Source organism: Phyllostomus discolor, chromosome 12 (genome assembly GCF_004126475.2).
Source record: "Phyllostomus discolor isolate MPI-MPIP mPhyDis1 chromosome 12, mPhyDis1.pri.v3, whole genome shotgun sequence".
Classification (NCBI taxonomy): Eukaryota; Metazoa; Chordata; class Mammalia; order Chiroptera; family Phyllostomidae; genus Phyllostomus; species Phyllostomus discolor.
Window position 1 is genome coordinate 44,887,708 of NC_040914.2, and position 13,701 is coordinate 44,901,408.

Below are 13,701 nucleotides of genomic sequence, written 5' to 3' on the forward strand. Positions count from 1 at the left end.
AGTCAAGCAGCCTCAGAGACAGAACACTGGCAAAAAGAATATGAACCTGCGAGTCACGAAGGAGGACACGCAAATCGCTAATAAACGTGCAGAAAGGGAGCTGATCCCATCAGTCATCAGGAAAATGCACGTTCAGTAGGCCGTGAGAGACCCCTGCACCCCCGCAGACTGGCTCTGCCGGCGGTTGGGCGCCTGGGACCCCCATGCACGCTGCTCAGGGTGGGGAGTCCTAGGTGCTTGGACGTCCCGTATACTGATGGACACTGTGGACACTGATGGACACTTTTCCCGTGGACACCGATGGCCTGGCGTGCTCCCCGTGCGGGGAAAGTCACCGGGCGGCACCCTGTGCTCCGTGCACACCGCCACACTCTGACCACCGCACCCGTAGAACACAATGTCCCCACAAGATCTGATTTTTCCATTTATTTCTGATTACTTGGAGAGGCAGATTTTTACAGGATAGCTTCAAACCAACCGTTGAACATGAACCAAGTTTTACACAAGCCGTTTGAAAAAGGGTCTAAAAGTGTGCTTAGTTACTGGTGTGGATATGACGTCGGTCGAGCACCAGGAGTGTGCTGAGTCGTACCGGACGGACCCAGAATTCTAAGACAGGTCCCTCCCCGCCCTCCCAGGTGCCGCTCCTTCGGGGTCCCACACGTCAACACCCCCTCACGCTTCACGCCCTCCTGTCCATAAGGCATAAATAAGGAAGGGGATGGCACTGCTCGTCGTGAATAAACGTACCCTCTCTCCAACTGTACCAGTAATTACTCATCTCTTGGCCTTTAAAGACAAGGTTCCCGTAGCACAATACACAGCATATACTGGTTTGGTGTTCGCACGGTGGACCGCGGTCTTCTTGCAGGCCGGTTGTCACGAGACCCCTGCTGTTGAATGGTCACCACTCACAAGTGTTTAGGCCACTGAGAACCACTCACTGTTGGCAGAGCTTTGGTTGTCGTTGTTACTAAACCGAGGGGCCATTGTTCTTAGGCTGATGAACTGTAAACAAAGCAGCGCAGCTTCGATTCCAGTACCGGTCCCGGGACGTCCGGCACGTCCAGGACAGTGAGTGTGAGTCAGCACATCCGGGAAACGAGCCTCCCGGTTACCAATCTCGGAGCCGCGTGCCCTAAAATACTAGTCAGTGATGATCGGCCAGTAACGGGCGATACGTGTGATTTGCTTGACTGTGTTTGCAGTTGAGAGACAGGGGGTACTGGTGTCAAATATCTGAGACCTGTGAGCTGGGAACTTTTTTTTTTTTTTTCTTTTCTGCGAGTCTGGGCTCACAGCAAATTAAGACTGGAAGAGAGGGTGCAGCGAGTCTGAATTGTATCATTGGCTGAGGGCATCGGATTTCAAAGTCATCTCTTAGATGATGACATCTGATGGCTCACTTTTCAAAATGCAAGGGGAATGAGCTGAATCTGGAGAGTGTCCTGGTTTTAGGCTCAGGCACACACAAAAATGACGCTTTACGTGGAAATGCCTGTGCGTGTGGTAGAAGTTGCCCCCCACCCCAACCGCCAGGGCGGGGGACAGGCCGGTTCCCGGGTCACCACAGGGCTCTCCCGGGAGCCGGACGTGAGAGGCGGGTCTGAGAGGGAAGGGCAGCTGTCCCCTGTCTTCCCAGACAGAGTCTGGTCCGGACCCGTCCCGTTCTGCAAACAGGGGCCGGAGTGGGCCTGGGCCCCGGGGAAAGGAGGCTGTCAGGAGCTCCGGCGTCCAAGGAGTGGTAGAACCCAACTGCGGACGCCACCTTCCCCAGGTCCCAGGACCCCAAGCACCCACAAGCTTCCAGCCGCAGCGAAGGCCCAGATGTGACACCAGAACCAGCGCCGTCGGGCCGAGCAGACCCCTTCCCGGAGGAGACCACCTGGAGGCCACCGCCGGGCCCCTCCCTCTCTGGATGTTTCTGTCTGTGCCCATGGCGTTGAGCCCACTTAAAAGCTGTGAGGGACTCGGAGCAAAGCTAAATTTCTCTGAGTGCCTCCCCCTGTGTGCAAAGGGCAGAAGGAAATGCCACAGGGCCCTTCACTTCCCTGCGTCGTCGGGTGGGCTCACAGTCAGGCCCCGCCCCTCGGTCACTGGACGGGGCCCCTTAGGGACAGAGTCACCCGAGGGCAGTGGCGACCATGGTTTGGTCCATCCCCCAGGACCCTACCTGGCAAAGGAGGGGCCCGAGTGGCATTTGACGAGGCTGTTCTCGTCCTGGGTGAGCGCTCCTCCACTTCCCTGCGAGTCACAGAGCAAGATGCTGGGACCTGCCTGCCTTCGATGCTCTGGGGGCCGCGGGGAGACGGCGGGAGGGGGACATGTCCCAGAGCCACGCCGGCTGGGAGGACCAGCCCCCGAGGGCAGTCACCGGGAGCCCCCTTCGGGGCGGATCAAACTACCTTATTCAATGTGCCCAACCCAAAACCAAGCACCAAAAGACTAAAATTGTGACCATAGACAGTAATATATATATGTATATGTATATATGTACACGTCATCCTCAGTGATAACTCCTCAGTTTTCTGTGCTAAGGCTTACGTTTCAGTTGCCCGGTTGAACATCCGTAAACGAACGTGAGACTGAAACAGATAATATGAAGACCTCTGAAAAATAAAGGTTCCCGACAGGTGAAAGCATCCGTCCCCTTACTGGTTAGGAGCAGGAGGTGCCCTGACTACCTCTGATGGGCACGACAGACTTAGGCACAGCAAGCTAAGCATTACTGGGGGGTTGGGGGACGGACGCTGGGCTCCTATTGCTTTAAAATCTGAGCTGTTTTCCAAAGCTCCCGTTCAGGAATGTCTCATATCGTCCAGAGTGGGCAGTCTCACTACCAGCACGTGTTTCTACCTTGCCTGGTTCTCGGGAGAGTCAGGCAGCCCGTTTCCGTCAGTCCTTTCCTTTCACCTGGAACCCGACGTTCAACTCAGATACTGAAAAGGGTTCCGTCTGTCCAGTCACGCCGAAGCACCGGTCAGCACTGGGAGCAGAGGCTGGGTTCCCGCGCAGTGACAGTGGGCCCCCCCCGCCCCCCCACATTGAAGACTCCGTGCTCTCAAGGCAGCTAACACAGAAGACAGCACACCGGACGTAGGTATTCAGACGGACGTACGGATAGATAGATAAACAGGTAAATAGGTCCTGGGTTTTGCACTGCCCACAAGAGTTCGGAACCGGAGGAGGGGCCGGGGTGGCAGAGAGCAGCGCCTCGGCGCCCCCGTCACACCGTTGACGAGCTTGCCCGTCTCCGTGGAGCCGCGGAGTTGGCCGCCCTCGGCGCTGTGCGCAAACCGGGGGTTCCAGTCGGAAGGTCGAGGGCAGCCAGCCGTTCTCTCTCCGCTTCAAGGCACAAGGACGAGTTCCAGACTCTTCAGCTCGGGAGCGAGAGGCAGGGCCTCTGGGTCCACCGGGAGACAGAAGACCCAGGAGGGGAGCCACACCTCCGCCGGGGCGAGAATGAGGGGCCTGGCGGTGCGGCTGCGATGTGCTCTGCGGAGCGCCCCCTGTCCGCGAGCGGCCCCCACCCCACCCCGTGGGGCGGGGACAGGACGTGCTCCTGGACGGAACTCCGCGGCCGGTCGGGCAGAGGGGAGCGCACTGCATGCCCCGGGCGGGCGGTTCGGCTCCCTCCTTCCTCCCGTGGGCACGGGGAAGAGGTGCAGGAGGGCTCCTCTGCGGTGCCGTGCGTCGTGACAGCGGAAGGGCCGTGCGTCGTGACGGCGGAAGGGCGAGAAGGAGAAGTCAGTAGCCCTTGGTGGCAGGCAGTCAGCAAAGAACCAGCATCCTCGGTGCGCGCACACCCGGCGCTCCGCCCGCCGCGCGCTGAGAACGTTAGGGAAACGGAACTTCTCCCTTTCTCCCCTCATCTCGCTCTCTCCCTCGGTGTCCCTCCCAAAGGCGTGTATGCAACACCGTCTTTGTAACGCGTTCCCCACCAGGGAACTTCGTCAAAATGGAAGAAACCCAACTAAAGTGCCTGCTTTCCCTTCCTTTTCTTTTTTTGCTTGTAATTCAATTTGCATCCCTGCTAGGTCATTACATTCTTTTGGTAGAAAAGCTATTGCACTTCTAAAAATGCCTCCACGCCCTGGCTCACATGGCTCAGTGGATTGTGTGCCAGCCTGCGAACCAAAGGGTCAGCAGTTCCATTCCCGGTCAGGGCACATGGCAGGGTTGCGGGCCAGGTCCCCAGTAGGGGGCGCATGAGAGGCAACCATACACTGATGTTTCTCTCCTTCTCTTCCTCCCTTCCCCTCCAAAAATAAATAAAATCTTTTAAAAAAATTAAAAAACGATAAAAAAATGCATCCGAGTGTCATTCAGTCACAGCTCCCAGGCAGGCAGCTCTCTCAGGAATGCATGCTTTCTGAGGCCGTCACCCACACGCGAAGCCTCCAGGATTTCATCTCCATTTGAGCAGGCTGCCGCCACACTGCCGCATGATGTTAAATGGTGGAGGAAGACTTCAGCGGCCCCAAGCCGTGTGCAACGCCACCCCCCCACCCCGGCTCACGATTTCATGGTGCAGATGGGCACGACGATGACCAGGATGACCGTGCAGGCGGCGGCGGCGATCAGCGCCGCAATCTTGCAGACCCTGGCTCTGCGGAACTCAGCTTCCTTGCGTTTGAGTAACGAGTCATAGCCCGGAGTGTAAATATCTTCCATCCAATACTCTAGGTTGTTTGGGTTTAAAGATTCTTGCGTCTGAAAGGGAAGAGGAGATGTTAGCAAGGCGGTGAGTACCTGGCCCCGAGTCAAGGGCACCCTGACAGCCGTCCCTCCCGAAGCACCCGACGGTGCTTTGTAGGTGGCAGAGAAGGCTGTGCGTCCAGCGCCGCCCGCAGCCCCTGCCTGAGGCAGGTCCCACGCAGCCCAGGTCCCACCTGCCCCTCCCTGAAGACAAACGTCCTGTTTGGACCCAGCAGACCTGTGGGTCTTCTGTGTGTGAGCAAGCAGAATGGCCAGGAAACAGGAGCCTGAAGTTCAAGGGCGCACAACCAGGATGGGCTGGCCCACCTCAGGGGAAGCAGGAGATCACTGAGAAATACCCTCCACACACAGTCCCCGAGAGTGGGGCTTGCACAGGAATATCACGTCGCTCCTATCTGCCCCTAGGTTCTCAGAAAAGCATCGAATTAAAAAACAAATGCATTTGCCCTGGCTGGCGTAGCTCAGTGGATTGAGCGTGGGCTGCGAACCAAAGTGTCGCGGGTTCGATTCCCAGTCAGGGCACATGCCTGGGTTGCAGGCCACAGCCCCCAGCAACTGCACATTGATGTTTCTCTCTCTCTCTCTTTCTCCCTCCCTTCCCTCTCTAAAAATACATGAATAAAATCTTTTTTAAAAGTTCTATATGTTAAAAAAAAAAAACAAATGCACCTCACAGATAAGCAATTAAAACCCAGCATAAAATATTCCCACTTCAAACACCTGCTGGGTGGCTCAGGCCACGACCCAAAGCCACGGTCCACTGACGGGTGTGGCAGGGTGTCTGCATGCCAGGCACCAGGTCCCCAGAGGGAGAGCCGTCTGCAGGAGAAGCGCCGTGTGGCACCTGCCTGGCCTGGGAACCCCGTTCCCCGTGGACGGCGCTCCTCTGTTTCCACAAAGAAAGGCAGCATCTCATTTGCGGCGAGCGTTGACTAACATGTCACAGCAAAGCACCAGCGCCTGGCTGCTCCAAGGGCTCCAAGTGCGGGCACCTCAGTCCTGGAAATGCTCACAGGTATCCGTGCTCCTGGATTGGTCACCGCCCCCAAACACCAGCACGTTCGTGACCCTCCTGTCTCCGCCCTTCTCACACACATGAAGGAAACTGCCCGCAGGTTTCAACTGCATCCCATGATGTCACCAGTGGGATAACGATGATTCTAACCCATGCTGGCCTGTCTTCGTCCAACGGCACTCATCCCCGCCTTGCTCTGCACCTCAGGAGACTGGGCCCCCAGGATGTGTCTGGGGCTCCCAGGGGCCCACAGCTGGGCGCCCACCGTCCACTCACCGAGAGTGCATCGCACAGAACAGTCTGGCCCGGGGCTTGCGAGCAGGTGTGAGGACCTGCGCTGGGTACAGAGTCTTAGAAACGTATCGTTAGCAAATGCGGCCCAAGCCAGCCGCTCTGTGAGGCTTCCCGTGGCCGGGTGTTCACAGACAGATGATGAGACGGCAGCCGCCTGGTGAAACTCTCAGCTGCGAGGAAGTTCAGACTTCCAGGGCGGGACCGGGAGCTCAGTGGGAGGGTCCCTCCTGCATCTACTGTGCGTGGCCGAGTCCCCTCCCCCGTCACCCCCCCCCCCCGCCCCCGGGGAAGTCCAGAAGCTCACCTGCAGGTCCAGGGCAGCCAGCTTGCCCTTGTCGCCCGCGTTCCGGGGGTACTCCTCCAGGGTCCAGGCGGGCTGGCCCCGCTTTACCTCGGCCAGCTCGGTCAGCCGCATGTCGGTGTAGAGGGGGCTGCTCTTCAGGTGGGCCTTGAGGGAGGCGGGGTAGGGATGCGGGCTGAACACCTGCTCCACCAGGAAGCCGTCCTTGGGCTGCTTGGGCAGGCGGTGCTGGGGGGGCGTGTCGTACTGCCGGTCGGCCTGCGGAGGGGCACAGAGGCTGTCGGCCGGCACGCGCCACCGCCCGCTCCACACCTCCAGGCCCCGCGGCATCCCGGGGACAGAATGCGGTTATCTACCAGCGAGTGTGCACAGCCCTACTCTAGGCCCCCTTTTCTGTGCCGGGAACAGAAGGCCGGATCGGATCCTCGCCCGCCACTGCTCTTACCGACCCGCCTCATACGCAGGGGGAGGAGAAGGGGCCCAGGGCCCCCTCGGCCAAGGGGTGGGGCCTCAGTTTCAACCTCTGCATCTGGCTTCCGAGAACCTGTGCTTGACCATTACTACCCCCTTTCTTTTACCAGGGGGGGCCTGGGACCGAGTGCCAAGGCGAGACAGACACAGGCCTTTCTCCCCGGGAGCTGCAGAGCCCACTCAGCTTCTCTGGGAGGGAGCAGCCAGGCCAGAGAGTGGGCTGAGAGCCGCTAGTGGTTTTCAGTGACCCCTGCAGGGCCTTCAAGGTCGGGGAACGCTCGAGAGGACAGTGTGGCCGTAGGAAGGGGGCTGCCACTGTGGGCCGCCGCTCAGGTTCTCAGTCTGTGGGCTGCGGGCTGGGGCACTCTCATAGCTGGGGGCTCCTGACACCTTCTAATCCTAACGCCAGGCCTTCAGGTCTCTACAGAGTGTCGCCTCCTCCAGGAAGCACTCCTTGACCACCAAGGCTGGGTCAGTGCCCACCTGTGCCACTCCCTAAGACGTGGGCAGACCCAGTGGCCACCACTGTCCTGTGCCAGGGTTGAGCCATGACCGCCCACCGGCCGCCTGTCTGTGTCCTCCGCCAGCCCGTGAGCTCCTCGAGGGCAGGGTGTGGTCCTGTCTGCCTCTCCATCCTCCACTCTAGCAAAACTGCTCCCCCGACCCGACGTGTGTGAGCGTGTGCGAGCGTGTGCCTCCCACCCCGGGGTGGGGACCGGCACGGGCCCTCCCACTGGCGCACTGGGACCCCGCTCCAGACACGGGTGCCGGGGAGCACTTCCAAAGCCCCGGGGCGGCCCCCCAGGAGGCAGCGTCGGCCCGGTGACCGCTGCCAAACAAACGCAAACAGGAAGACAATGTGGCCTCTCACGCCCTCACTCCTCAGAGCCAAGGATCCTCCAGGAGGCTTCACCGATGCTATTAGTTCTGCCCGTTACCACCGCCCAACACCCAGAGCCACCGTGGCTGCCAGCCGCACGGAACTGGGGCTGGGCGGGTGCCGCCCGCCGAGGGCAGACTGCGTGTGCCCTGCCGTGCTCAGGGTCATCTCGGTTCACCCCCTCAATGACACCCCTTTTCTCCAGCGGCACCATGCAGGCCAGCGAGGGGGCCAGGGCAGGCCAGGGCCCCACGGATGGCAGGCGGGACGGGCAGGGTTTCCGGCTGTCTGGCGTTTGAGGCCGGACGGTGCCGGCCGGGCACGCCCGCCGTGCTGCCCCTGCAGGGAGACGCCCGCGTGCTGACTGGGCAGCTGGGGCGTGTGCGTGACGGGTCTTTCAATGGAAGTTTAAAGGTGCCACATCGGGACAAAGAGGGTGGAGGGCAGGGGGTCGGAGACTGGCAGTCACCCCCTCAAAGGTTTCAGGGGCTGCGGCACGAGGGAGCCTAGCGGGGTGCATGGGACCCCAGTCACCACAGAGACGGGGACAAGACATTCCTGATGGACGGGCGCCAGGGGAGAAAGGCCGGGTGGGGAATTGGGGCCTGGCCGCCCGAGGTGCTCAGCCCGTTCTGCCTGAGGGAGGGGCGTGTTTCTGAAGGGGGCAGGGCAGAGCCCTCCACTCGGGACCAGGGGCTTCCTGGGAGGGTGGGTGCACATTCCCTGGGCTCCCGGAGTCTGACACTTGTCACTGAGGTGACGAGGAGCCAGGGAACAGTCGGAACCTGGGGTGTCACACCCCCCACGCCACAGTGGGGCTTGGGAAACACGCATGTAGTGGTGGTCTGTTATGCGGGAGGGGAGGGGAAGGGAGGGGAGGGGAGGGACCAGGTACCCATGTGCCCCGGGTCCCAGCGTGGGTGGTGAGGGCTGGGGTGGTAAGGCGGACGAACGCAGATGCAAAGGAGGCAGGGCGGCAGAAAGCACCGGGAAGACAGACCCACCAGGCCCACAGCTGAGCAGGGGGAGAGTGAGACAGCGAGGGAGGTCACAGCCCTCAGCCTCCTCAGGCGTGGGGAGCTGGCAGTGTGGTGGCGGCCCCGGAACGGGGGCAGGGCAGGGAGCGCCGGCTTGGAAGGAGCAGCAGGGCCCGGGTGGCACCTGGTGACACGTGGGTGGTCACTGGGGGTGGGGAGAGGCCCTGAGCACTGTGAGATGTGGGACTGAAGCTCAGGTGGTGGGTGGGCGGGGGGCGGGGGGGGGGGCTGGTCACCACCCTGGGGAGCGTCAGCCCAGGTGGCAAGAGCCGCCTACTGGGAGGGAGAAATGGGTCACCGAAGGTGACAAAGGAAAGATGACTCAGGCCGGAAATGAGTAGTTTTGGGGGTAGGCGCTTCAGTGGACCTTTCTTAAACTTCTGGCTATTTCTGTCGGTTTCAGAAGGCTGTGGCGCTGGACGGGGTGCAGGCACGGCTCGCTCAGTGTGGCCCGGTGTCTCTGTGGACTCGCCCAGCCATCCGAGTGCCCTGAGTGGCCACTTCTCAGCGCTAACAACCCTGCAGGGCACCCGAAACCTGGCCCGACGCTAGCAGCTCAGGACAAGGCCAGGGACCAGAGGGGCAGCGGCCGGGGCACACTGTGCTCTCTCTCCACGCCGCACCCTGTGCCGTGGCCAGCATGGACAGCAGAGGTTTCTTTGGGATTAGAAAAAAGGATCCCTCTTTAGATTCACTCTTTCCTCCCACTCTGCGCCCTGAAAACACCCTAGGAGCCCGGTTTCCCCAGCCCCTCCTGGCTGGCACCCTTGCATCCAGCCTCCTCCTGTGGTTGTGCGTGTCTGCAGCCCACATGGCCTTCCCTCTGACGGCGGGGTCCCCTGTGTCCTCAGGAGGCTCCTCGTCTGTCCATGGGCCTTTGAAACCAGGGGGGCGGGGCGGGAATGAGAGGGTCCACCAAACCCAGGCAGGATGCAGAGGAGCGGCCACAAGTGAGCACATGTGTGTGAGTAGGTACCCGTGTGAGTGTGTGTGTGTCCATACGTGTGTGTGCACCCGTGTGCACCCTCCCTCGGGAACTGACAGGCCACAGCGTCTACTCAGGTGCAAAACACTCTGCACTCGGGAACAGGGCAGAGCCGACCGTGTGCGGGGAGCAGCTACACAGGACGGAGGACACCGCCGTGGGCAGCGCCGTCCCTGGGGGTGGAACCCTGGACGGTTTCCTCTCCACCTCGCTTTCTAACCGCCGCTCTGTCGTTCACGCAATGCAGGCGCTGACGCTTCCGCAAAGGAGCACCACGCCTGCGCCGACCTCGGACGCCCCTTCCCTCGGGTTCCGCGCCCGAACCCTGCCGTTTCGGAAAGGACCGGAGGCCGCCCCCGGTGACTCGGGCCTCTCTGCCACTTCCCCTGTTCTGGGGAGACCCGGTCTCCCACCGGGCCGCAGCCCGCAGCCCAGACCCCTCTGGCTGACCCGCGGACCGCCTGCCTGTGCTGCGCCCACGCGGGGGGGCGGAGCGGGGGGGGGGACGCCCGAGACTGGGAAACGCCTCCGGCTGCGCCCGGTGACGTGAGCTTACATTGAAATTACCTCCTTCGATTTTCGATGCCAGTCCTTGCTCTCGCCAGGGCCTCTGTCCGGGACCTCCTCCTCGCCGAGGCCCGCGCGGCTGGCGTAGGTGATGGTGCGCCAGTCCCTGGGCGAGTTGGAGATGCTGGCGATTTTGGACTCGGTGGCACTGTTCTCCTCCGTCAGCGACCGGGAGGACGGCCTGGTGAAGAGGCTCTTCTTCAGAGCTTTGACACGCAGGCTCTCGCTGTTGCTTCCGCTGGCGTCGGAGCAGCACCAGTCCGCGGCGCTGCTCTCCAGTTTGGGCCCGTGGGAGCCACCGTGCGCACGGAACATCCGCGGGGAGGCGCTGTCTTCGGAGGGCGCCTCGCTGGTCAGGGAGTTCAGGTCAATCTGCACGCTCACCTTCTCCGGCTGCTGCATTTTCTGATCCAACTTGTTCAGCTTGCCCAAGACGTGGGAGATTTCCTCGCGGACGCCCGACAGCGATTCCAGCTTCCGTTCGATTTCGCCGATCCGGAGCACCAGTTTGCAGACACTGGTCTTCAACTCCTCTTCTGAGTGGTGGCCATTGTCGAGCCGGTTGCCCTTTTCTCCTTTGCTGCCGGGGAGCCCGTTGGCCACTTTGGGGATGTTGCGCTCTGGCGAACTGTCACAGTCGGACTTGTGAAGCTGGGACAAGGACCCTGTGCTGTTGTAGCAGGATGACTGTATCACTCCCGTGGAGCCACTGATGCTCATGTCATCGAGGAATCGGAAAATGTCACTGATGTCGTCGCTGACGATCTCGGAGTCGTCGTCCGACTGCTTCCTGGCGTGCCTGTCCCCGTACCTGCCGTGCCCCGAGGCACCCAGGTCTTTGCATTTCTTGGGCTCCGGCAGGTGCTGCTCGGTCTGGGTGCCCACACTGCTGGTGTCCGAGCTGAGCTGCCCACTGGTGCAGCTGATACTCTTGTCCTTGAACTTCTTCGCCGGTTCATGCTTCTCCAGGTCAAGGGCGGACGGGACCTCCTTAGATTTGAGCCCGCTGGGTTTCGCCGCGTAGCCAATGGGGAGCATCGGCTGTTGCTCCTCTGGCGAGAGGTAAGCTGGCCGCTGGTCTGGGGCCGGGAAGCTGGGCGACTGGCTGCCACCGGCGTTTGGATAGCGCAGCTTCTCCTCGGAAGGGTTTCGATGGAAAAAGGACCGTTCGAAGTCAGGGACCTCTTCCGTGTTCAGGCTCCAGCTTTTGGCTGGCCAGGGGGTCTGCTTGCTGGGCCTCCCCAGGCAGCGCCTGGCTTCCGGGGTCCCCATCACAGGGGTGGGTCCAAAATACGTGGAGGCTTGAAGGTCATCTAGGCTTTCGTGCTTCGCCCGCCTTTTGTCAGGGACAGGAGAGTACATGGGATTCAGGTACTGGCTGTTGTAGGGCATCTCAAAGCTGTGGTTCAAGAAGGGTGTCTTGTGGGGCTCCTTCCGGCTTGGGGGCTCCCCATGCTCCCCCTTTGCCTTGTTCGAGGGGCCAACCAAACCGGGGGACACGGGCATCAGGTTGTGAAAATCCTCTTTGAAGATGTTCCTCTTCTGGACGCAGGAGGGGACCACGAAGGGCTCGTCATGGGCGAGGAAGGTCTCCTTGATGCCCTGGGCGACGGGCAGCGAGTCCTGGTCCGAGACGGGCTCGTTGTCGATGTTCATGGGGAAGTAGGTCCTCTGCATCTCGCAGGGCTGAGGGCTGGCGACCGCGTACGGGCCCAGGGCCTGCAGCCGGTCCAGCGAGGCCGCGCGGGCTTTGGCCTCCTTGCTGACCCCCAGCAGGAAGTTGGGCTCAGAGGCTGGCACGAACTGCGGGCAGTCCTTGCAGTCCACCTTCCGGCACTTGGACGGCTGCCGGGCGGGGTAGCCCTGGCCGAAAGGTCTGCCGTCCAGCTCGCAGTTCAGGGGCGCGCACTCGGCCGCGGGGCAGACTTCTGCGTCCGGCCTGCAGGACTCAAAGGACGACGCCTCCTTCTTGCGCGGCTTCTGCCGGCCCATGGGCAGCTTCTCCTTGGCAGCGCCCCCGTTCATCTGGATGAGGTTGAAGATCGTCACGATGTCTGCGGCCACCATGATTTTCTTAGACTGCTGGTTGTTCACAGTGCATTTCATCTTGTCTTTGAACAGCGTGGCTGGGAAGTTGGGGTCCAGGCACGCCGTGTAGAAGAGCACGCTCCTCAGCTTGGCGAGCTGTGGCAGGTCGAAGCGGGCGCACAGGGACTTGCACAGGTCCTGGTAGGACACGGAGTTTTGCTTGCTGTCCAGCTCCTCCAAGATCTTCACCAGGAAGACGGAGGTGTCCTGGCTGGCCTCCATGACTCAGAATTTGCACAGGCTCGCCGAGTCCGAGTCAGTTCTATGGTGAGAGCATTGGGAAAGAGGGAGGGGGAGAGGATTAGAAACACGGGTGGGAGGTCCTGGCTGGTGTGGCTCGGTGGATGGAGCACCGGCCTGTGAACCAAAGCATTGCTGGTTTGATTCCCAGTCAGGGCACAGGTCCGGGTTGCAGGCCAGGTCCCCAGTAGGGGGTGCACTAGAGGCAACCACACCTTGACGTTTCACTCCCCCTCTTTCTCCCTCCCTCCCCCCTCTCTAAAGATAAATAAATAAAATCTTAAAAAAAGAAAAGAGGAGAAACACTGGTGGGGTTTTAAGTCAAGCTTGCTGTGCACCACATCAAGAAATACAAGGACAAACTTTTCAATGACTAAAAACGTGTTAAGAACTTTACAAGTATTTGTAACACGTGACCTTGTAACTCCCTTCCCAGGAATCCACCTCACAGATGCAATCAGTGACAATGATTTATGCATAAAGATGTTCACTGCGATGGTATTTACCACAGAGGAAAAAATAAAACAGCCTAAATATCCCACAAACAAGGGAATGCATGGACAAACCCCATGGTGATACACGTGACTTCTTACGAACATTAAAATTCCACGGATGGACGTCCTTGCGAGGGAATGCCATTCGCCCACAAGAAGGAACGAACAGGCAGCGACATGGATCTCCCGTGGGTTGTGCTGGTGTGAAAGAGGCCTGGGCCACAGGGCCACACACTGTGTGATTCCACGGCAGTGACAGTGTGGGAAAGGCCTGTCCCGTGGCAGAGGCTGGCTGCAGAGAGACTTTCCGAGACGATGGAACTGTGATTCTGGGGTGGTTCCGTGACCACACGCACTTGTCAAAACTCACGGAGCTACACGCCCATTGTGTGAATTGCACTGTGTGTGTAAATGAGACCTCAATTCAAAAGTTACACAGGCAAGACTCTTTATGAGAATGCTAGGCTACGCTACACACGATGGCGCGAGAAAAAAATATGAAAATAGATCTGCATATGTAGGATGATCTTCATTATATATTCCTGGAAATGGAAAGGAAATAATGTCTGCCAAAATGTTAACGCTGGTAACATTTGGATTGTAAATATGG

The 13,701-nt window shown here is 60.1% G+C and overlaps 1 protein-coding gene across 1 annotated transcript; it reads right to left on the reverse strand.

Moving 5' to 3' along the window:
- Positions 1–434: 434 nt before the first annotated feature.
- On the reverse strand, positions 435–12,640 carry MINAR1 (membrane integral NOTCH2 associated receptor 1). Its single transcript, XM_028502408.2, has 3 exons — positions 10,270–12,640; positions 6,333–6,587; positions 435–4,713 (listed from the first exon to the last, which is right to left on the reverse strand). The coding sequence occupies exons 1-3, from the start codon at positions 12,577–12,579 to the stop codon at positions 4,516–4,518; spliced, it is 2,763 nt and encodes a 920-aa protein (XP_028358209.1). The 5' UTR covers positions 12,580–12,640; the 3' UTR covers positions 435–4,515.
- Positions 12,641–13,701: the final 1,061 nt, after the last annotated feature.